At 51.4% G+C, this 24459-nt stretch overlaps 1 protein-coding gene across 5 annotated transcripts in view; it reads right to left on the bottom strand.

Annotated features, from left to right (window-relative positions):
- MAP2K4 (mitogen-activated protein kinase kinase 4) overlaps nt 1-19477 on the bottom strand; it is a 69175-nt gene extending 49698 nt beyond the window's left edge. For 3 of the 5 annotated variants that reach the window (XM_038742840.1, XM_038742843.1, XM_038742844.1), the window contains exon 1: nt 19357-19375. In XM_038742840.1, the coding sequence (XP_038598768.1) occupies nt 19357-19363 (7 nt within the window). In that variant the 5' untranslated portion in view covers nt 19364-19375. Of the gene's footprint in view, nt 1-19356 lie in introns of all 5 variants that reach the window. The other 2 variants (XM_038742842.1, XM_038742841.1) reach the window with 2 other exon arrangements.
- Between the last annotated feature and the right edge of the window lie 4982 nt (nt 19478-24459).

The following is a 24459-nucleotide window of genomic DNA, read 5'->3' as shown; positions in this document are numbered from 1 at the left end:
CGGAGCCGGGATCAGAACCCCCATTTTACAGATGAGGAAACTGAGGCCCAGAGAAATGAAGTGACTTGCCCAAGGTCTATCAGCAGGTACGAGGCTGAGCCAGGATCAGAACTCGGGCCCTTTGACTCCCAGTCCTGGGCTCTTTCCACAGTCCTCCGGACTGGAATTTTTTTCGCGGGCAGGGAACGTGTCTTCCAACTCTGTTATAATAATAATAATGGTATTTGTTAAACGCTTACTATGTGCAAAGCACTGTTCTAAGCATGGTTATAGCATACGCTACTAAGCGGTTAGTACAGCGCTCCGCACACAGTAAGTGCTCAATAAATACGATCGAATGAATGAATTAATAAGCCACACGGCCTCCCCAGAAGCCCAGCACGAGGAGATTAGGTTCCAGGTCAAAACCGTAAGTGCAGAAGATGATTTTTTGAAAATTCACCCCACCCTCCGTTCCACAGATATCCACATCTGTAATTTATTTGAGGGTCTGGCTTTCCCTCTAGACTGTAAACTCGTTGTGGGCAGGGAATGTGTCTACCAACTCTGCTTTACCGTCCTCTCCTCTCCCAAGGGCTTAGTACAGTGCTCCGCACCCAGTAGGTGCTCAATAAATACCATTGATTGATTGACTTTTTCATTCTCAACCAACCAGTGGTATTTACTGAGCGCTTACTGGGTGCGGAGCACTGCACTAAGCGCTTGGGAGAGCACTCAATAAGTACGATCAAATGAATGAGTGAATATTGCTGAACTGTACTTAGTACAGTGCTCTGCACACAGTAAGCGCTCAATAAATATGACTGAATGAATGAATGAATGACAACACAACAATATAACAGACACACTGTGCCCAGAGCGAGTTTACAGGCTAGAGGGGGAGACGACCATTAATATTAATAAATAAGATAATGTGTACGCAAGAGCCGTACATATATATGTATATATGTTTGTACATATTTATCACTCTATTTATTTATTTATTTATTTTACTTGTACATTTCTATTCTATTTATTTTATTTTGTTAGTACATTTGGTTTTATTCTCCGTCTCCCCCTTTTAGACTGTGAGCCCGCTGTTGGGTAGGGACCGTCTCTATATGTTGCCAACTTGGACTTCCCAAGCGCTTAGTATAGTGCTCTGCACACAGTAAGCGCTCAATAAATACGATTGATTGATTGATTATCTTATTTATTAATATTAATGGTTGAGGATGAAAAAGTCAATCAATCGATGGTATTTATTGAGCGCAAGGAAGCAAGTCAGGGCGATGCAGGAGAGAGTGGAAAAAGAGGAAATCGGGGCTTCAATCAGTCAATCGTATTAATTGTGTGCAGGGCACCGCGCTAGAGAAGCAGCGTGGCTCAGTGGAAAGAGCATGGGCTTTGGAGTCAGAGGTCAGGGGTTCAAATCCCAGCTCCGCCACATAATAATAATAATAATAATAATAATAATAATGGCATTTGTTAAGCGCTTACTATGTGCAAAGCACTGTTCTAGGTGCTGGGGGGGATACAAGGTGATCAATTTGTCCCACGGGGGGGCTCACAGTCTTAATCCCCATTTTCCAGATGAGGTAACTGAGGCTCAGAGAAGGTAAGTGACTTGCCCAAGGTCACACAGCAGACATGTGGCGGAGCAGGATTCGAACCCATGACCTCTGACTCCAAAGCCCGTGCTCTTTCCACTGAGCCACGCTGCCGCTGTGTGACTTAGGGCGAGTCACTTCACTTCTCCGGGCCTCAGTTCCCTCATCTGTAAAATGGGGAGGAAGACTGGGAGCCCCCTGTGGGACAACCTGATCACCGTGTATAATAATAATAATTAAAATAATGTTGGTATTTGTTAAGCACTTACTATGTGCCAAGCGCTGTTCTAAGTGCTGGGGAGGTTACGAGGTGATCAGGTTGTCCCACGTGGGGGCTCACAGAATTTTAATCCCCATTTTACAGATGAGGTAACTGAGGCCCAGAGAAGTGAAGTGACTTGCCCAAAGTCACACAGCTGACAAGTGGCAGAGCCGGGATTTGAACCCCTGACCTCTGACTCCAAAGCCCGGGCTCTTTCCACTGAGCCACGCTGCTCCTCTTATCCCCCCAGCGCTTACAACGGTGCTTTGCACATATTAAGCGCTTAACAAATACCAATAGTAAATATTATTATTATTACAGCCCTATATAAAAGACACATTTCCAGCCCACAGTGAGTTTACGCTCTAAAGGAGGAGGTGAACGTTAATATAAATAAATTACTGATATTTAATTAAGCGCCTGTGGGGTTTGACTAAAGGGAGCAGATCAGGTTGATGCAGAAGGGAGGGGAAAAAGAGGAAATGAGGGCCCAGTCGGGAAGCCCTCTTGGAGGAGATTAGACTGTGAGCCCACTGTTGGGCAGGGACTGTCTCTAGATGTTGCCAATTTGTACTTCCCAAGCGCTTAGTACAGTGCTCTGCACATAGTAAGCGCTCAATAAATACGATTGATGATGATGATGCGTCTTCGAGAAGGCTTTGAAGGTGGGGAGCGTCAACGCCTGTCAGGCTCCAGGCCAGAGGCACGACGGGGGAGATTTTGGTACAGCGAGTAGGCCCAATTAGAGCAGCGAAGCATGTGGGCTGCATTGCATCATCATCATCATCAATCGTATTTATTGAGCGCTTACTATGTGCAGAGCACTGTACTAAGCGCTTGGGAAGTACAAATTGGCAACATCTAGAGACAGTCCCTACCCAACAGTGGGCTCACAGTCTAAAAGTTGCAGTAGGAGAGCAGCGAGGTGAGATAGGAGGGGGCGAGGGGCTGCGCGGCTTTAAATCCGCCGGTGGACGGACAACCACCGGAGACTGAGCTTTTTTGTAGAAAAACGATCCAGGAAGCGGAACGAAGTATAGGGAGTCGGAAACATCCGGCGAGGATTAACGGGTATGGGGGTCGGGAAGGATGGAGAAATAATTTTGCCGGGCAGAGCTAAAGCGAGCCAAGGATGAACTCGAGGTGGACAGGTTCGGGCTGATGCCCGGATTTCCGACGGAGCTCGGGGGGCCGTGCCCGGGAGCGAAGGAAGCGGGCGGTGGAGGCGATGCGGGGCTGTGGCTTAGCGGTACGAGATGGACGAAGGGACGGGGGAAAGAGTGTGTCGCGTTCTTGAGTGCTTCTTCGGGGAGGCTTTGAAGGCGGGGAGAGTCACCGTCTGTCCGATAATAATCAATCAATCAATCGTATTTATTGAGCGCTTACCGTGTGCAGAGCACTGTACTGAGAGCTTGGGAAGTACAAGTTGGCAACACATAGAGACAGTCCCTACCCAACGGTGGGCTCACAGTCTAGAAGGGGGAGACAGAAAACAAAACCAAACATATTAACAAGATAAAATAAATAGAATAGATATGGACAAGTAAAATAAATAATTTTATAATAATTTATAATAAATAATAATAGCGTTTATTAAGCGCTTACTATGTGCAAAGCCCTGTTCTAAGCGCTGGGGAGGTTACAAGGTGATCAGGCTGTCCCCTGGAGGGCTCACAGTCTTCATCATCAGTCTTCTTATATTGCCAACTTGTACTTCCCAAGCACTTAGTGCAGTGCTCTGCACACAGTAAGCGCTCAATAAATACGATGGAATGAATCCCCATTTTACAGGCGAGGTAATGGAGGCCCAGAGAAGTGAAGCGACTCGCCCAAAGTCACACAGCTGACAATTGGCGGGGGCCGGGATTTGAACCCATGACCTCTGACTCCAAAGCCCGGGCTCTTTCCACTGTGCCACACTGTTGGATATGAGGAGGGAGGGCGTTCCGAGCCAGAGGCGGGACTCGAGCCCCACATGGGACAGGGACCGTGTCCAGTCCCACCTGCTTGTATCCACCCCAGCGCCCAGTACAGTGCCTGGCGCATAGTAAGCGCTTAACAAATACCATAATTATCACTATGAGCTCAAGGAGTCTGGAGGGGAATGGTAGGAGGGAGATAACCGGAGGGCGTCGTGGAATCAAAGGATATCGTTTTTTAGATAGGGGAGACACGAGCACTTTTGAAAGCCATATCCACCCTTCTAGACTGTAAATTCAATGTATATATGTGTGTACATATTTATTACTCTATTTTACTTGTACATATGTATTCTATTTATTTTATTTTGTTAAAATGTTTTGTTCTGTTGTCTGTCTCCCCCTTCTAGACTGTGAGCCCACTGTTGGGTAGGGACCGTCTCTATATGTTGCCAACTTGGACTTCCCAAGCGCTTAGTACAGTGCTCTGCACACAGTAAGCGCTCAATAAATACGATTGAATGAATGAATGAATGAATTGTGGGCGGGGAGCCTGCCTATCCACTTTTTTCTCCTGGACTCTCCCAGGGGCTTAGCCCAGTGCTCGGCACTCCGAAGGCGCTCCCTAAATACCCCCGATCGAGTGGATCGGAAGCTGGGCCGCGTGAGCCGGAGGCGGGAATGAGAAGACCGGCGCTTGTACCAACAGCTCGGTTCTTGGGAAAGAGGAAAGGCCTGATTTCAGACATGTGGTACAGGAAGCTAGGAGGATGTGGTCACTTGAATTCCGAGAGGAGGAGGAGGAGGCGGGAGAATCAAAGGGATTTCGGCGCGAACGAGTCGTTGGGAGAGTGGGTGTGTTTGGCGGCGGTGGTGGTTATCTCCCACAGTGACTAGGACGCCGCTTTGTTGGTTATTTTGAAAGAAAATTCCGTTCAGTCGCTTCCACATTCCCCTCGAGACACTTGTCTGCTGGGCGACCTCGGACAAGTCGCGTAACTTCTCCGGGCCTCAGCGACCTCATCTGTAAAATGGGGGTGAAGACTGTGAGCCCCACGTGGGGCAACCTGATTACCTTATATCTACCTCAGTGCTTAGAACAGGGCTTGGCACACAGTAAGCGCTCAACGAATACCATTATTATTATCCGGGAATCAGACAGAGACGGCCTCCGGACTGGGCACAGGACACCGCGCTAGGTCCTGGGGAGAGGATGAGGGAGTTTAGTTGACGCAATCGTTGACCTCGAGTAGCTGACAATCAAGCACTTAGAACAGTGACTGGCACATAGTAGGCGCTTAACATATACCATAAAAAAAAAGATGAGGGCTGGACGCTAAAATAAATTAGGAGAAGGGGAAGAGAACAGAAAGTAAAGACAGATACATTAAGTGGGGTGTCTGTGTCTGTGCTTTTTTGGGGGGTGGGAAATGGTGATTTCAGGTCACCCAAAAGGGTTGAGACTGCAGGGAGAGAGGGAAGGGAGGTGAGAGACGAATTCAGGGAAAACCACACTGGAGGTGATGGGATCTGAAGACGAGGCGATCAGTATTTAATCCCGCCACACCTCCCGCCCCTGGACAGTGCTCTGCACACAGTAAGCGCTCAATAAAAACGACTGACGATTGATGATGGACATCGGGGTAGCCCCTTACCTCTATTTTGGGAAACGCCCCACCCGCGCCACAGTAAATTCGCTCCAGAGCCTAGGAAATTAGGAGAAGCTAAAGGAGTTTGAATCGAAGTCAGCGAGACAGCGCCTGCTCCCAACCCCAGGGGAAACCGAGGCCCTAAGTGAAGTGACTCGTCCAAGGTCACCCAGCCGGGTCCTTTGATTCCCGGTTTTGTCCTTTTTCCACTAGGCCGGGCTGCCGCCCTAGAAGCCCGGAATGAGGAGACTATATAGATTGTATACCTCCCCGTACGTGACCTCGGGAGTAGCCAGGTGGCCCACATCTCGGGAAGAAGAGCAGGATCGGGGAAAACGAGGCCAGATGTCCACTTGGCTTTAGAACAGTGCCTGGCACATAGTAAGCGCTTAACAAATACCGCAATTATTATTATTACGGAGGATGCCCGATCTGAGGGCTGGATGGTTCTCCCGGCCGGGGACCGGACGAGCCCGGCCCCGCTGACCGGGATGGGGATTAGGCAGAGAAATCCCAACTCCCATCTCCGCACCCGCTCCCCTCCAGACCAGACGCATCCCAGATTCCTGAAGAGGGGCGGGCGTCGCGGCAGAGGAGGGGGGTCGCTCTTTGGCCACCTCAGGCCGAGCACCCAAGGGAAGACGGGCAAAGAGCCCCTTGGTTTCCCCGGATGACCCCGTGGTGGTGGAGACGGGGCGGACAGGGGGACCCCAAAAGGCGGGGGAACAGAGGAGGAGGAAGGACGGCCCAAACTCCTGCCTCACGCGGGTTTCAGACACGGCTCATTCCTCTATCTGAACCCGCGGGGGCTACCCACTTGGAGAGACCCCCACACTCGAGAACCCCGGGTGAGACGGGGACCTGATTAACCCCAGAGCTCAGCACAGCGTTGGCTACAGCGTGGCGCTTACCGAATACCACGGTTATTATTATTAGCATTAATAGCGGGCCTCCGGAGTACCACGAGGCCCGAACTTTCCTGAAACCTCGGCCGGACAGGGCCGCCGGCCTCCCCCCTTCCACCCGCCGACGTTTTTCCCAGTCGGAGAGGAACGACGGGAGAGATGGAGCCAGGGAAGCGGGAGACTCTGACCAGTGGGTCGGAGCCGAGAGGCCGAGGCCACGCCGAACGGTCAGAGAGCCGGCGAAGTCAAAAGATTTCCAATATCCAAATGGAAAAGATTGGAAAAAATATCAAAAAGATTTCCAGTATCGCTCTCAGCGGGGAAGGTGGGGGGGGTGTTCTGTCCATCCCCACATTCTCGCCAGGCAAGACCGAGAGGCAGCCCGGGCGTGGGCGTCGGAAAAACCCGGGTTTTAATCCGGGCTCCGCCACTCGTCTGCTGCTTGTCCTTGGACAAGTCACTTCACTTCCCTAGGCCTCGGTTACCTCATCAGCAAAATGGGGGTGAAGACCGTGAGCCTCACGTGGGACTTGGACTGTGTGCACCCTGATTAGCTTCGATCTACCCCCGCGCTTAATATGGTGCCTGGCACAGAGTAAGCGCTTAATTAACAGGTGCCATTAAAAATGTTTTTTTCAAAAAAGGCAGAGTGTGAAGGAGCAAAAGAAGACGAAGGGGCGGGTGGGATGAGGTGGCTGAAAATGAGTAGTTGGAGAAGCAAAAGTCAGGACCGGTTTTAAGAACGGAAGTTTCACAACTCGGATCGGTTCGATGGATGGTTAAATGACCGAAATGGATGACAAAGCTGGAGAAACTGGCTTTTCCCAGATGACTAGAAAATGTAAGGCAAAAAAAAAAAACCCTTCATCCCTGCATCGCAATCTGTCAAAGCTACCGAATTCATTTGTTAGAGCACAAGCGATTTTTAATATCAGATGCCGATAGTCCAGAGGATCCCCCTAATTAAACTACAGCAAAGGATCCTAGGAGTTGCTTCTTTTTAACTTCTATAACTGACCTTGTAAGCAACGTGGCTCAATGGAAAGAGCCCGGGCTTTCGAGTCCGAGGTTCAAATCCCCACTCTGTCAATTGCCAGCTGTGTGACTTTGGGCAAGTCACTTCACTGGGCCTCAGTTCCCTCATCTGTAAAATGGGGATGAAGACTGGGAGCCCCCCCGTGGGACCACCTGATCACCTTGCAACCTCCCCGACGGTGGTTTGCACACAGTAAGCGCTTGATAAACGCTATCATTATTAGTAAGGAGGTGTCTCCCAACCCCACAAAACAGAAACACTTGAAAAAAAAAATTATGAGGTTGGCTAAAAGACAACTGCAAACCTCTTCGATGCCACGTGTCTCCCTAGGTAGAGGAAATCAATAATAACAATAATAAAAACACATCAGGAGAGTTTTCGTCGATTTCTTTTTGCTGTTTTGCATTCGGCAATTTTGAAAAGTTACGAGGCCTTCCTTCAAAAGTGGTGTTTGCAAACGCGCGGCAATCAGATATTGACCGCTTCCGTTCCCGGGTGTCAAATCTGATTTCACGACGGCCGCCTGAATGCTAAAGCTGCGCTCCTGGGGTTCTGGTGGTGTTTGCAAATAAGAGTGTTTTCTACATGAGAGTATTGGGAGGGTTTTGGTTGGATTATATGTTGACACTGTCAATTTGTAGAGATAAAAAACATAAATAAAACATTTTTATGAGGAAAAATGTGTTTGAGTTTAGGAATAGACTCAAAGCACTTAGTGTGTTTAAAAAATTAGCAATATACAATAATCATCTGCTCAATAGGAAACAATGTGGCCTAGTAGAAAGAGCATGGTCATGAGAGTCAGAAGCCCTGGGTTCTAATCCTGACTCCTCCACCTGTCTTTGGCTTTGGGCAAGTCACTTCAGTTACCTCATCTGTAAAGAGGCCACCAGGAGCTGAGAGTCTCGAGAGAAGACACTCATTCCTTATCCTGAAAATGCTCATTATCTAATGGGGGAAGATAGACAGATTCTATTAGTGGGAGGCGGGGGGCAAGGACATCAAGAGCATTTTTCCTTTCCCTGACTTACAAACAAGATTGTTAATTTTCTTATTTCAAATTCATATGGTTCCTGTACTTTATTTCCCATACTTGGTCCTACCAACTGTCCATTTTTTGGGTGGGGAAAGAATAACAGACTGGAATCAAGAGTTCTTTGAAGTCTTTTTAGACTGTGAGCCCACTGTTGGGTAGGGACTGTCTCTATATGTTGCCAATTTGTACTTCCCAAGCGCTTAGTACAGTGCTCTGCACACAGTAAGCGCTCAATAAATACGATTGATTGATTGATTGATTGATTGCTCCATCCCATCCCATCCCGGAGCAGGAGGAAAAAAGAGAGTCAGCTTCCCGGAGGGCCCTGCCGGAGTTCTGTGTTTCCTCCTGGAGCTGATCCCGGAGAAATGTCGCTAAAATCTTGCTCCTGAGGCCTGCGGAGGACTCCAGGCTGTCCAGCTCCGACTTTCCTACTGGCCTGTCACCTCCGTCTGTGGCGTCCACCCCATCCACACCCTCCCCTGCCCAGAGGTGGCCACGAAATGGGGTGGAAGGGTCGGCAGATACCCCGCCCGTCTCCGGGGGCCAGTTTCCTCATCCGTAAAATGGGACTACAATCCCTCTTCTCCTTCCCCTTTAGACCGCGTCCAACCTGACGATGCCGGAGCTAGCCCAGCGCTTAGTACGGTGCCTGGTACCTAGTTAGTCCAGAAGAGCGTGGCTCAGTGGAAAGAGCCCGGGCTTGGGAGTCGGAGGTCATGGGTTCGAATCCCGGCTCCGCCACTTGTCAGCTGTGTGACTTTGGGCGAGTCACTTCACTTCTCTGGGCCTCAGTGACCTCATCTGGATAATGGGGATGAAGACTGTGAGCCCCCCGGGGGACAACCTGCTCACCTTGTAACCTCCCCAGTGCTTAGAACGGTGCTTGGCACATAGTAAGCGCTTAAATACCAACATTATTATTATTATTATTATTAACAGCCTCTACAATTATTATAATTACTATCCACCGAGAGCCCAACTTGGTGGTGAGGGGGATGTTGGCAGAGATGAAGCCCACCCCACTCCCAACATCTCCCATCCTCTTCCTCTCTCAGGATGACATAACCGGGTTTCACGGGGGGACGGTGCTCTGGTCAAGCGCTTAGCACAGTGCTCCGCACACAGGAAGCGCTCAATAAATCCGACTGCATGAATACCCTCTCAGCACTCCCTGCCTTCAAATGAGGTCACTTCAGGAAGATAACGGTAGTAGCAGTGCTTTGCACATAGTAAGCGCTTAATGAATGCCATTATTATTATTATTATTATTATTATTATTATTATTATTAGCAGAAGCAGTAGAGTAAAACTCTGAGCCCCTCGCGGGACAGGATCTGTATCCAACCCGATTATGTTGCCGACCTGTACTTCCCAAGCGCTTAGTACAGTGCTCTGCCCACAGTCGAGAACTAGAACATATTTAAGTGACTTGCCCCAAATCACACAGCTGACAAGTGGCAGAGGCGGGATTAGAACCCACAACCTCCAACTCCCAAGCCCGGGCTCCTTCCGCTAAGCCATGCTGGGAATTCATTCATTCAACATATTTATTGAGCGCTTACTGTGTGCACAGCACTGTACTGAGCGCTTGGGAAGTCCAAGTTGGCAACATATAGAGATGGTCCCTACCCAACAACAGTCTAGAAGGGATTAGTCCAGTGCTCTGCACACAGTAAGCGCTCAATAAATACGACTGAACGAATGAATGAATGAGACCCAATCCCTCGGAGGTGTTCATTCCTTCAGTCGCATTTACTGAGCGCTTACCGTGTGCCAAGCACTGTACTAAACGCTCGGGAGCTCAGAGAAGCAGGGCTTTGGAGTCAGAGGTCATGGGTTCGAATCCTGGCTCCACCACGTCTGCTGTGTGACCTTGGGCAAGTCACTTAACTTCTCTGAGCCTCAGTTACCTCATCTGTAAAATGGGGATTACGACCGTGAGCCCCACGTGGGACAACCTGATCACTTTGTATCCCCCCAGCGCTTAGAACAGTGCTCTGCACATAGTAAGCGCTTAACAAATGCCAACATTATTATTATTATTATTACTAAAGGACGCAGTCCCTGCCCACAATGAGCTCACCGTATACAGTGGGAGACGGACACTCACGGACAGAAATAAATAAATTACCGACATAAACGTATGTGACGTGGGGAGGAGAGAGAGCAAGTCAGGGCAAGCCCCGGTCTCCTTTCTACATGGAGGAAACGTCGCTCTTTTGTTATATCCAACAATCGACCTTTGCTTGTTTATTTTTCGCAAAATGGCCAAATCTCACACGTCTGGTCACCAAATCCTGTCGGTTACACCTTCCCCGTCCCTTCCATTCTGAGAAGCAGCGTGGCTCGGTGGAGAAGAGCCCGGGCTTTGGAGTCAGAGGTCATGGGTTCAAATCCCGGCTCCACCAACTGTCAGCTGTGTGACTTTGGGCGAGTCACTTCACTTCTCCGGGCCTCAGTGACCTCATCTGTAGAATGGGGATGAAGACTGTGAGCCCCCCGGGGGACCACCTGATCACCTTGTAACCTCCCCAGTGCTCAAGCGCTTAATAAATGCTATCATTATTATTATTACTATTATTATTCCCCCTGCTCCTACGCTGATTCCGCCCTGACGACTCTAACAGCCTCCACGCCGACCTCCCTGCCTCCTGTCTCTCCCCACTCCACCCCTTCCTTTCCTCCGCTGTCTGGATCATCTTCTTCCAAACCATTCAGCCCGCGTCCCCCCGACCCCTCGAGAGCACCGGGAAACAGTGCGGCCCGGCGGAAAACGCCCGGGCGTCCCAGGGCCCGGGTCCTAATTCCGGCTCCGCCACTTGTCAGCTGTGTGACCCTGGGCAAGTCACTTCACTTCTCGGGGCTTCAGTTTCCTCACCTGTAAAATGGGGATTAATAATAATAATAATAATAATAATGGTATCTGTTAAGCGCTTACTACGTGCAAAGCAACCGAGAGCCCCGTGTGGGACAGGGACGCTGTCCAATCTGCTTAGCTTGTAACGACCCCGGCGTTTAGTACAGCGCTCTGCACACAGTAAGCGCTAAACAAATACCATAAAAAAAATGAAAAAGACCCTCCAGTGGTTGCCCATCTGCCTCCGCCTCAAACAATAGCTCCTTACCGTCACCTTTAAGGCATTCATTCGATCGTATTTACTGAGCGTTTATTGTGCGCAGAGCACTGTACTAAGCACTCAACAAGCTCACCCTCTGCTACCTTACCGCCCTGATTTCCTCCTACAACAAAATCCACACACTTCACTCCTCTAAAACCAACTTATTTCCTGTACCTCGATCTCGTCTCTAATCACCACTGACCCCTAGCCCATTTCCTGCATCAGGAACAGAACTCCCATCCCCTTTACGTATATGTATACATATACATATATATCTGTAGATCTATAGATACATATATACGTCTATACATCTATAGCTATATATAGATCTATAAATATATATCTCTATAACATTATGTTATTATTATAATCTATATATCTAGATATATCTCTATACAGATATATAGATCTATAGATATATGTAGAGATTATAATAACATAATAACATAGGGATGTATCTACAGATCTATAGATATATAGAGATATATATCTAGATATATGTTTCTCACATAGATATATGTGAAACTCCTTCCCTTTACATATATGTGTGTGTGACTATATATCTATATATAGGCATATATCTGTTATAATAATAATAATAATAATGATGGCATTTGTTAAGCACTATAGATATACAGACATATCTGTTATAATAATATGTATATACGTAAACTCCTTTCCCCTTTACATATATATGTATGTATATATACATACACACATATATACACACATATATGTATATATACATATACATATATATGCACACATATATATATGTCTATGTAATGGGGAAAGGAGTTTACACATATACGTGTATATATATGTATAGATATATACATATGTCTGTTATAATAATAATAATGATGATGGCATTTGTTAAGCGCTATGTGTGATGCACTGTTCTATGTGCTGCGGGGGGGGGGGGGGGTACAAGGTGATCGGGTTGTCCCATGGGGGGCTCACAGTTTTAATCCCCATTTTCCAGATGAGGGAACTGAGGCCCAGAGAAGTTGAGTGACTTGCCCAAAGTCAGCCAGCTGACAAGTGGCGGAGCCGGGATTAGAACCCACGACCTCTGACGCCCAAGCCCAAGCTCTTTCCACTGAGCCACACTGCTTCTCGTTAGCTCGTTACGGGCAGGGAAAGTGTCTGTTAATTCTGTTGGACTGGCCTCTCCCAAGTGCTTAGTACCACGCTCGGCACGTAATAAGTGCTCAATAAATACCACTGATTAGGTGTCAAGCACTGTTCTGAGCACTGGGGGTAGATACAATCAATCAATCAATCGTATTTATTGAGCGCTTACTGTACTAAGCGCTTGGGAAGTATCAGATCCCACATGGGTCTCTCGATCTAAGTAGGCACTGAATCCCCGTTTGGCAGACTGAAGGGACAGAGAAGTCAAGGTCGTGCGGCAGGGAAGCGGAAGAGGCAGAATTAGAACCCAGGTCCTCTGGCTCCTAGGCCCGGGCTCTTTCCAAAAGGCCACGCCGGTTCTCTCGCCGGCCAAACTACCACGACCGTTGGTTTCGGTCAGGATGACGCAAAACCAAGCCATTCATTCGATCGTATTTATTGAGCGCTTACCCTGTGCACAGCACTGTACTAAGCGCTTGGGAAGTACAAGTCGGCAACGTATAGAGACGGTCCCTACCCAACAAAGGGATCACGGTCCCAGACTGAGCTCCCTCCTTCCTCTGCCCCTCCTCCCCCTCTCCATCCCCCTGCCTTACCTCCTTCCCTTCCCCACACCACCTGTATATATGGATATATGTTTGTACAGATTTATTACTCTATTTATTTATTTTACTTGTACATATCTATCCTATTTATTTTGTTAATATGTTTGGTTTTGTTCTCTGTCTCCCCCTTCTAGCCTGTGAGCCCACCGTTGGGTAGGGACCGTCTCTAGATGTTGCCAACTTGGACTTCCCAAGCGCTTAGTCCAGTGCTCTGCACACAGTAAGCGTTCAATAAATACAATTGATTGATTGATTGATAGAAGTCTAGCCAGGCTTTGGAAGGAAGGCCTCGGGGACGTCCAGTATGCTGCTGTTAGCTATTAGCTGGGGTCCAGAGCTTGTCAACTGCTACTTGTTCCGTTCTTGGAATCAAAGGATTTCAAAATAAATGGATTCATCCGCTTGACTCCCGCTTCCGAGCAGGCGCGTCTTCCTGGCATCTCCTGAAATGACCCACTTGTAGGCTGCGCGGAGCGATACGTTCTCCATTCATTCATTCAATCGTATTTATTGAGCGCTTACTGTGTGCAGAGCACTGTACTAAGCGCTTGGGAAGTCCAAGTTGGCAACACATAGAAACGGTCCCTACCCAACAACGGGCTCACAGTCTAGAAGGGGGAGACGGACAACAAAACAAAACAGACAGGCCTCAATAGCATCAAAATAGATAAATAGAATTATAGATATCAATCAATCTTATTTATTGAGCGCTTACTGTGTGCAGAGCACTGTACTAAGCGCTTACAGGAGAGATATATATCCTATTTAGGTCAACCTCTGGAGTGGTCACCGGCCTGGGTCCTAGGTTCTAATCCAGCTCCGCCGCTTGTCTGCTGGGGGACTTTGGGCAAGTCGCTTGGCTTCTCTGGGCCTCGGTGCCCTCATCGGCAAAATGGGGACTAATAATAATAATGATGATGGCATTTGTTAAGCGCTTACTATGTGCAAAGCACTGCTCTAAGTGCTGGGGTGGATACAAGGTGATCAGGTCGTCCCACGTGGGGCTCACGGTCTTCACCCCCATTTTCCAGATGAAGGAACTGAGGCCCAGGGGAGTCAAGTGACTTGCCCAAAGTCACCCAGCTTTGACGAGCGGCGGAGCCGGAATTTGAACCCATGACCTCTGGCTCCCAAGCCCGGGCTCTTTCCACTGAGCCACCATTAAGACGGTGAGCCCCACGTGGGACGTGGTCTGTGTCCGATCTGTTTAGCCTGTAGCGACCCCAGCGCTTAATAGAGTGCCCGCTACATAATAAGCACTTAAATACCACAAATACCATTTAAAAATTAAAAAAAAAAAAGTCACGATAGTAGGGCTGCATAATAAACGCTGAACAGATACCACAAATGCCATTTAAAGAAATAAAAGAAAAAAATCACAACAGCAGGGCTGCAGAATAGGCGCTTAACAGATACCATAAATGCCATTTAAAAAAATAAAAGAAAAAAATCACAACAGCAGGGCTGCAGAATAGGCGCTTAACAGATACCATAAATGCCATTTAAAAAAATAAAAGAAAAAAATCACAACAGCAGGGCTGCAGAATAGGCGCTTAACAGATACCATAAATGCCATTTAAAAAAAAATAGAAATAAAAAAATTCACAGTAGCAGGGCTGCATAATAAGCGTCCAACAGGTCCCATCAACACCATTTCAAAAAATAAAAACGGGAAAAAATCACAACAGCGGGGCTAGGGAATAAGCGTGCAACAAATCCCGTCAGTACCATTAAAAAAATCAAACAAACCGAAATAAAAACCCACAAATAGCAGGCGTGCGGTGGAACCAGATTATTGGAGAGACGAGGCGTACCGGAGGAAAGATTTATTTCCTTGAACCGAACGGGCTGAAAGTTCTCCCCCTCTCCTCTGCTCACTGATAACGACATCCCACAAAGTGAGATTTCCATGAAATGTCCCTCTCTCTCATCAGGTCATTTTCTCCCAACACGGACCCTGGCACCATGCGAGCATTCCCAGGATGGCTCCCGGGAAACTTCCTCCCGTCTCCCGCTACTCCTCTACCTCCACCGCGGTGTTCACGGGTCATGCGGAGTTGAAAGCCTTGACGCTAAACTTTAACTCGGGAGAAGCTGGATTTCTTCAGCCCATTCCTCGGGCCGACAAACCGATCAGACCCCGGGAGATGTCCCAAGGGACTTGTTTTCCGGGTCGCGATCCGAACTCCATCTCTTTTCCAAAACCAAGCGGAGATTCGACCGTTCGGAGCTATCCCGCGCTGACCACCGGACCTCCGAGGGCCTGCTCTCCTCCTGGTTGGAGATTTGCTGTCGTTCATTCAATCGTATTTCTTGAACACGGAATATTTACTGACTAATATTTATTGGACACAGAAGCCAGCATGGCTCGGTGGCCAGAGCCTGGGCTTCGGAGTCACAGGTCGTGGGTTCAAATCCCGGCTCCGCCAATTGTCAGCTGTGTGACTTTGGACAAGTCACTTCAATCAATCAATCAATCGTATTTATTGAGCGCTTACTGTGTGCAGAGCACTGTACTAAGCACTTGGGAAGTACAAGTTGGAAACACTGTTCTAAGCGCTGGGGGGATACAAGGTTGCCCTACTTGGGGCTCACAGTCTTAATCCCCATTTTACAGAGGAGGTAACTGAGGCACAATGAAGTGAAGTGGCTTGCCCAAGGTCACACAGCTAAGTGGCGGGGCCAGGATTCGAACCCATGACCTCTGACTCCCAAGCCCACGCTCTTTCCACTGAGCCACGCTGCTACCCCTGGGCCTCAGTTCCCTCATCTGGAAAATGGGGATGAAGACCGCGAGCCCCCCGTGGGACAACCTGATCACCTTGTAACCTCCCCAGCGCTTAGAACAGTGCTTTGCACATAGTAAGCGCTTAATAAATACCATCATTAGTATTATTACTGGTATCTACCTCTACCCCAGTGCTTGGCGCATAGTAAGCGCTTAACTACCATTATTATAATTATTACTATGATGATGATGATGATGATGATGGTGAAGCGATTACTATGTGCAGAGCACTGGAGAGAAGCAGCGTGGCTCAGTGGAAAGAGCCCGGGCTTTGGAGTCAGGGGTCATGGGTTCGAATCCCAGCTCTGCCAAATGTCAGCTGTGTGACTTTGGGCAAGTCACTTCACTTCTCTGTGCCTCAGTTCCCTCATCTGTAAAATGGGGGTTAAGACTGTGAGCCCCCCGTGGGACAACCCGATCGCCTTGTAACCTCCCCAGCGCTTAGAACAGTGCTTTGCACACAGTAAGCGTTTAGTAAATGCCATCATTATCATTATTGTTATCTACCCCAGTGCTTGGTGCATAGTAAGCGCTTAACAACTACCATTATTATTATTATTATGAAGTGATTACTATGTGCAGAGCACTGGAGAGAAGCAGCGTGGCTCAGTGGAAAGAGCCCGGGCTTTGGAGTCAGAGGTCATGGGTTCGAATCCCAGCTCTGCCAATTATCAGCTGTGTGACTTTGGGCAAGTCACTTCACTTCTCTGGGCCTCAGTTCCCTCATCTGGAAAATGGGGATTAAGACCGTGAGCCCCCTGTGGGACAACCTGATCTCCTTGTAACCTCCCCAACGCTTAGAACAGTGCTTTGCACATAGTAAGTGCTTAATAAATTCATTCATTCATTCAATCGTATTTATACGATTGAATGAATGAATGAATAAATGCCATCATCATCATCATTTTTATTGGTATCTACCCCAGTGCTTGGTGCATAGTAAGTGCTTAACAACTACCATTATTATTATTACTGATTACTTTGTGCAGAGCACTGTATAAGCGCTGGGGAGAGTACAAGTACAAGGAAAAGTGCTGAACTACACTTTCCAAGCGCTTAGTACAGTGCTCTGCACACAGTAAGCGCTCAATAAATAGGATGGGAATGAATGACTGAATACAAGACTGTAAATGTGTTGTGGTCAGGGAATGTGTCTGTTAATTATAGCGTCTTCTCCCAAGCGCTTAGTCCAGTGCGCGGCACACAATAAGCGCTCAATAAATATGACTGAATGAATGAATGAATAATAAGCAGTGACAGAAGCCCGGCTCTGCCGAGGCCGGGTGGCCTTGGGCAAGTCAGTTCTCTTTGCCTCGGTGACCTCCTCTGGAAAATGGGCCTGTGAGCCCTATGCGGGACGGGGACTGGGTCCGATTTTATTCGCTTGTCTCTCGCCCAGCGCTTAGCACAGTGTCTGGCACGTGGCGAGCGCTTCACAAAATACCACGGGGATCACGGGGGCCGGAAAGTGGGGGTCCGCAGGCGGTCGGGCGAGGGGGGAGACCGCAAGGAGGGATCTGGGAAGCAGCGTGGCTCAGTGGAAAGAGCCCGGGCTTTGGGGTCAGAGGTCACGGGTTCAAATCCCGGCTCCGCCACACGTCTGCTCTGTGACCTTGGGCAAGTCACTTCACTTCTCTGAGCCTCAGTTCCCTCATCTGTCAAATGGGGATGAAGACTGGGAGCCCCACATGAGACAACCGGATCAACTTGTATCCCCCCCAGCGCTTAGAGCAGGGCTTTGCACATGGCAAGCGCTTAACAAATACCATCGTTATTATTATTATTATTCTCCGGGCCTCAGTGACCTCAACTGTCAAATGGGGATGAAGACTGGGAGCCCCACGTGGGGCGACCTGATCGCCCTGTCACCTCCCCAGCGCTTAGAACAGGGCTTTGTGCGTAGTAAGTGCTTACCAAATGCCATCATCATCATTGTGATTTCGGGGGGGAGGCCCAGGGCCGGGCCCGGGTCCGGGGGGCAAAGAGGAGAAGGGGAAAAGCTGGAGGAGGCCGGGGAAGCGGGAGCCCCCCGGCTGGGCACGGACAGGGGCAGGGCCGGGGACAGGGGCAGATAAAGGGGCAGAGGCAGGACAAGGGGCAGGGGCAGGAGCAAGAAGCAGGAAAAGGGGCAGTGGCAGGAGCAGGAAAAGGGGCAGGGGCAGGAAAGGGGGCAGGGGCAGGAAAAGGGGAAGAAGCAAGGAGCAGGAAAAGGGGCAGAAGCAAGGAGCAGGGGCAGGAAAAGGGGCAGGGGCAGGAGCAAGAAAAGGGGCAGGGCAGGAGCAGGAAAAGGGGCAGGGACAGAAAAAGGGGCAGAAGCAGGAGCAGGAAAAGGGGCAGGAAAAGGGGCAGGGGCAGGATAAGGGGCAGGGGCAGGAAAAGGGGCAGAAGCAGGAGCAGGAAAAGGGGCAGGAGTAGGAAAAAAGGGGCAGGGGCAGGAAAAGGGGCAGGGGCAGAAAAGGGGAAGGGGCAGGAACAGGAAAAGGGGCAGGGAAAGGGGCAGGAGCAGGAAAAGGGGTAGAAGCTGGAGCAGGAAAAGGGGCAGGGGCAGGAAAAGGGGCAGGAGCAGAAAAAAAGGGGCAGGGGCAGAAAAGGGGCAGGGGCAGAGGCAGAAAAGGGGCAGGGGCAGGAACAGGAAAAGGGGCAGGGAAAGTGGCAGGAGCAGGAAAAGGGGCAGAAGCTGGAGCAGGAAAAGGGGCAGGGAAAGGGGCAGGAAGAGGAAGCGGGCTGGGAGGATGCTGGGCCCCGGCGGGAAGAAGGTGGTCGGGCCTCGTAGTCCGGGGGGCCGGAGGGGCCGGGGGCCGGTGGGGTCCGGTGGGGTCCCTCCACCCCCAACAAGCCAACCCGAGGGCCGAGCGGGCCGGGGCCAACGCAAGCGCCCAGGGGCCACACACTATATACACACACCATACACACACACACATAGACACTGCACACACTACCCCCCCAGCCCCCCGCCCCACCCCCAGCAGGCTTCCCCCGCGGCGTCGGGGGTCGGTGGGGGCCGCGGGGCGCAGGCCCGGGGCCTGCCCGGAGGGGGCGGGCGGTGGGGCGATGGGGCGGGAGCTCCGGGAAAATCCGGCTGCTCGGGCCCTGCGGGGGGGGGGGGAGGGGAGGGGAGAGGGGGGCCGCCCCCCCCGACACACACACACACACACACACACACACACACACACACACAGAGCCCCGCAATCCCGAGGGTCGGTGTCGCGCGGAGGGCGGGGGGGGGGGGGGGGGCGCAATGGCGGCCTCCTCCTCCTCCTCCTCCTCCTCCTCGTCGTCCGCGCGTCGTCCGCCCCGTGAGCCCTTACCCTGCATGCTGCTGACGGCCGCCGGGGGCCCGAGGGGGCCGGGGGGCCCGGGGGCTCCGGGGGCTCCGGGGGGCGTCCCGCCGCCGCCGCCGCCGGCGCCGCTGGGGCTCGGAGCCGCCATTGTGGGGACGGAGGCCGGACGGGCGGGCGGACGGAGGCCGGAGGGCGGGACGGAGGGGGAGGGAGGGGAGGAGGAGGAGGGGAGGAGGGGCCGAGCCGACCGGCGGCGCCGCGGCGGCTGCAATGCAGCAGGGCCGGCCTCCCGCGCGCGCCTGGCCCCCTCCCGCCCCGGACACGCCCCCGATTGGCCCCCGGCACGCCGCAGGCCCCGCCCCTCCGCCGGGCTCCGCCCCCCATTGGCCCGCGACACTCTGCAGGCCCCGCCCCCCCGAGAGGCCCCGCCCCTCATTGGCCCGCGAAACGTCCCCGCCCGCGGGACACGCCCCCCCGGACACGCCCCGCCCCTGATTGGCCCGCGACACGCCCCCGCCCGCAGACCACGCCCCCGGACACGCCCCTCCCCCGATTGGCCCCTCATACGGCGCAGGCCACGCCCCTACTGGGGCTCCGCCCCTGATTGGCCCGCGACACGTCCCCGCCCGCGGGACACGCCCCCCGGACACGCCCCGTCCCTGATTGGCCCGCGACACGCCCCCGCTCGCAGACCACGCCCCCGTACACGCTCTGCCCCTGATTGACCCCCGGCCCGCCGGCAGGCCCCGCCCCCGGCCACGCTCCGCCCCTCAGTGGCCCGTGACACGCCCACAGGCCCCTCCCCTGGACACCGCTCCGAGACACCCTCCGCCCCTGATTGGCCCGCGACACGCCCCCGCTCGCAGACCACGCCCCCGACACGCTCCGCCCCTGATTGGCCCGCGTCACGCCCGCAGACCTCCCCGCCCCTCCGGGAGGCTCCGCCCCCGATTGGCCCGCGACGCGTCCCCGCTCGAAGGACACGCCCCCCAGCCACGCTCCGTCCCTGATTGGCCCCTCACGCGCCTCAGGCCCCGCCCCTCCTGGAGGCTCCGCCCCCGATTGGCCCGCGACATGTCCCCTCTCGCAGAAAACGCCACCCGAACGCGCTCCGCCCCTGATTGACCCCGACACGCCCGCAGGCCCCGCCCCAGGACAATCTCCGCCCCTGATTGGCTCCCGACACGCCCGCAGGCCCCGCCCCTCCGGGAGACTCCGCCCCTGATCGGCCCACGACGCGCCCCGCCCCTGATTGGCCCCTGACACGCCCGCAGGCCCCGCCCGCAGAGAGGCTCCGCCCCTGATTGGTCCGGGACTCGCCGCCGGCCACGCCCCCGACACGCCTTCGTCCGCGGAACACGCCCCCACCTGGAGACCACGCCCCTGCCCGTAGACCACGCCCCTCCGGCAGGCCACGCCCCCAACCTGGGCAGTCGTTCGTTCATTCATTCATTCGATTGTATTTATTGAGCGCTTACTGTGTGCAGAGCGCTGTACTAAGCGCTTGGGAAGTCCAAGTCGGCAACATCTAGAGACGGTCCCTACCCAACGGCGGGCTCACAGTCTAGAAGGGGGAGGCGGACAAAAACATGGCGACCGGTGTCCAAACCGCCAGAATAAATAGGGTTATAATAATAATAATGGCACTTATTAAGCGCTTACTATGTGCCAAGCACTGTTCTAAGCGCTAGGGAGGATATAAGGTGATCAGGTTGTCCCACGGGGGGCTCACAGTCTTCATCCCCATTTCCCAGATGAGGGAACTGAGGCCCAGAGAAGTGAAGTGACTTGCCCAAAGTCACCCAGCTGACAATTGGCAGAGTCAGGATTCGAACCCATGACCTCGCACTCCCAAGGCCATGCTCTTTCCACTAGGCCACACGGCTCCTCATAGTTCCTTATAGCTGTACGCACATCAGTGGAAAGAGCCTGGGCTTTGGGGTCAGAGGTCATGGGTTCAAATCCCCACTCCACCTATTCAATCGTATTTATTGAGTGCTTACTGTGTGCAGAGCACTGTACTAATCAATCAATCAATCAATCAATCGTATTTATTGAGCGCTTACTGTGTGCAGAGCGCTGTACTAAGCGCTTGGGAAGTACATGTTGGCAACATATAGAGACGGTCCCTACCCAACAGCGGGCTCACAGTCTAGAAGGGGGAGACAGAAAACAAAACGAAACATATTAACAAAATAAAATAAATAGAATAAATATGTACAAGTGAAATAAATAAATAAATAGAATAATAAAAACGTACAAATATATATACATATATACAGGTGCTGTGGGGAGGGGAAGGAGGTAAGTGGGGGGATGGGGAGGGGGAGGATGATTAAGTTGGACATAGTCCCCATCCCACCTAGGGATACTAAGGGATACATACTAAGCGCTTTGGGAAGTACAAGTTGGTAACATTGTCAGCTGTGTGACTTTGGGCAAGTCACTTCACTTCTCTGGGCCTCAGTTGCCTCATCTGTAAAACGGGGATTAAGACTGTGAGCCAACCGTGGGACAACCTTGTAACCTCCCCAGCGCTCAGAACAGTGCTTTGCACATAGTAAGCGCTCATTATTAAATCCCCGGGGGTGCGAGGCCCCCTAGAAACAGCCCGGGCCCTGGAGTCCCAGACCACCTGGGTTCTCAGCCTTTCTGCTTGTCTGCTGAAGGACCTTGGCCGAGTCACTTGACTTTCCTGGGCCTCCTCTGTCAAATGGGGATGGCGACGGTGAGCCCCTTGCGGGACCGGGACTCTGTCCAGCCCGACTGGCTGGGATCCACTCCCCCCCGACACCCCAGCGCTTAGTACAGGGCCTGGCACGTAGTAAGCGCTCATGATGATGATGATGATGTTTTGTTTTGTTGTCTGTCTCCCCCTTCTAGACTGGGAGCCCGTTGTTGGGTAAGAACCGTCTCTATCTGGTGTCGACTTGTACTTCCCGAGCGCTTAGTACAGTGCTCTGCACACAGGAAGCGCTCAATAAATAGGATTGAATGAATGAACAGGAAGCGTTCGATACATATGATTGAATGAATGAATGATGGTGATGCTAACGTCTGGGCTGCCATCTAGTGGCCAATATGGAAAAGCACAGGCCAAACGCTTAGTGAACGCCCACTGGGCCTAAATTCAATGTGTGTGTATAATACTGATGGCATTTATTAAGCGCTTACTATGTGCCAAGCACTGTTCTAAGCGCTGGGGAGGTTACAAGGTGATCAGGTTGTCCCACTGGGGGCTCCCAGTCATCATCCCCCTTTTACAGACGAGGTAACTGAGGCACAGAGAAGCCAAGTGACTTGCCCGAGGTCACACAGCTGACATGTGTATAATAATGATGGCATCTGTTAAGCGCTTACTATGTGCCAAGCACTATTTTAAGCGCTGGGGAGGTTACAAGGTGATCAGGTTGTCCCACGGGGGGCTCCCAGTCTTCATCCCCCTTTTACAGACGAGGTAACTGAGGCACAGAGAAGCCAAGTGCCTTGCCCGAGGTCACACAGCTGACATGTGTATAATCATGATGGCATTTGTTAAGCGCTTACTATGTGCCAAGCACTATTCTAAGCACTGGTGGGATACAAGGTGATCAGGTTGTCCCACGGGGGGCTCCCAGTCTTCATCCCCCTTTTACAGGCGAGGTAACTGAGGCACAGAGAAGCCAAGTGACTTGCCCGAGGTCACACAGCTGACATGTGTATAATAATGATGGCATTTGTTAAGCGCTTACTATGTGCCAAGCACTGTTTTAAGCGCTGGGGAGGTTACAAGGTGATCAGGTTGTCCCACGGGGGGCTCCCAGTCTTCATCCCCATTTTACAGGTGAGGTAACTGAGGCACAGAGAAGCCAAGTGACTTGCCCGAGGTCACACAGCTGACGTGTATAATAATGATGGCATTTGTTAAGCGCTTACTGTGTGCCAAGCACTATTCTAAGCACTGGTGGGATACAAGGTGATCAGGTTGTCCCCCGTGGGGCTCACGGTACCCAGCGATGCCCACAGCACCCGTATATATGCTTGTACAGATCTATTACTCTATTTATTTTATTTCTACATATTTACTATTCTATTGATTTTGCTAATGAAGTGCATCGAGCTTTAATTCAATTTGTTCTGCCGATTTTGACACCAGTCCCCATCTTTCGTTTTGTCGTCTGTCTCCCCCTTCTAGTCCATGGGCCTGTCGTTGGGGAGGGACCGTCTCTATCCGTTCCCGAGTTGGACTTCCCAAGCGCTTAGTCCAGTGCTCTGCACACAGGAAGCGCTCAGTAAATACGATTGAATTAATGAATGATGATGATGATGATGATGATGGTGTCTGGGCCGCATCCAGTGGCCAACATGGAAAAGCACAGGCCAAACGCTTAGTGAACGCCCACTGAGGCGAAATTCAATGTGTGTGTGTGTATAATGATAATGGCATTTATTAAGCGCTTACTATGTGCCAAGCACTGTTCTAAGCACTGGGGAGGTTACAAGGTGATCGGGTTGTCCCACGTAGGGCTCCCAGTCTTCATCCCCCTTTTACAGACAAGGTAACTGAGGCACAGAGAAGCCAAGTGCCTTGCCCGAGGTCACACAGCTGACATGTGTATAATAATGATGGCATTTGTTAAGCGCTTACTATGTGGCAAGCACTGTTTTAAGCGCTGGGGAGGTTACAAGGAGATCAGGTTGTCGCTCACAGTCTTAATCCCCATTATCCAGATGAGGTAACTGAGGCCCAGAGAAGTGAAGTGACTCGCCCAAAGTCACCCAGCAGACAATTGGCAGAGCCGGGATTTGAACCCATGACCTTTGACTCCAAAGCCCGGGCTCTCGCCACTGAGCCACGCTGCTATTTATTTTGACTAATGTCTGTCTCCCCCTCTAGACTGTAAGCTAGTCGTGGGCAGGGAATGTGTCGTTTATCCTTCTTTCGTACTCTCCCACACTCTTAATACAGTGCTCCGCATATAATGATAATAATAATAATAATAATAATAATGGCATTTACTAAGTGCTTACTATGTGCAAAGCACTGTTCTAAGCGCTGGGGAGGTTACAAGGTGATCAAGTTGTCCCACAGGGGGCTCACAGTCTTAATCCCCATTTTACAGATGAGGGAACTGAGGCACAGAGAAGTGA

The sequence above is a fragment of the Tachyglossus aculeatus genome, unplaced genomic scaffold (genome assembly GCF_015852505.1).
Source record: "Tachyglossus aculeatus isolate mTacAcu1 unplaced genomic scaffold, mTacAcu1.pri scaffold_1_arrow_ctg1, whole genome shotgun sequence".
Taxonomy (NCBI): Eukaryota; Metazoa; Chordata; class Mammalia; order Monotremata; family Tachyglossidae; genus Tachyglossus; species Tachyglossus aculeatus.
This window is presented reverse-complemented; position numbering and strand designations above follow the sequence as displayed.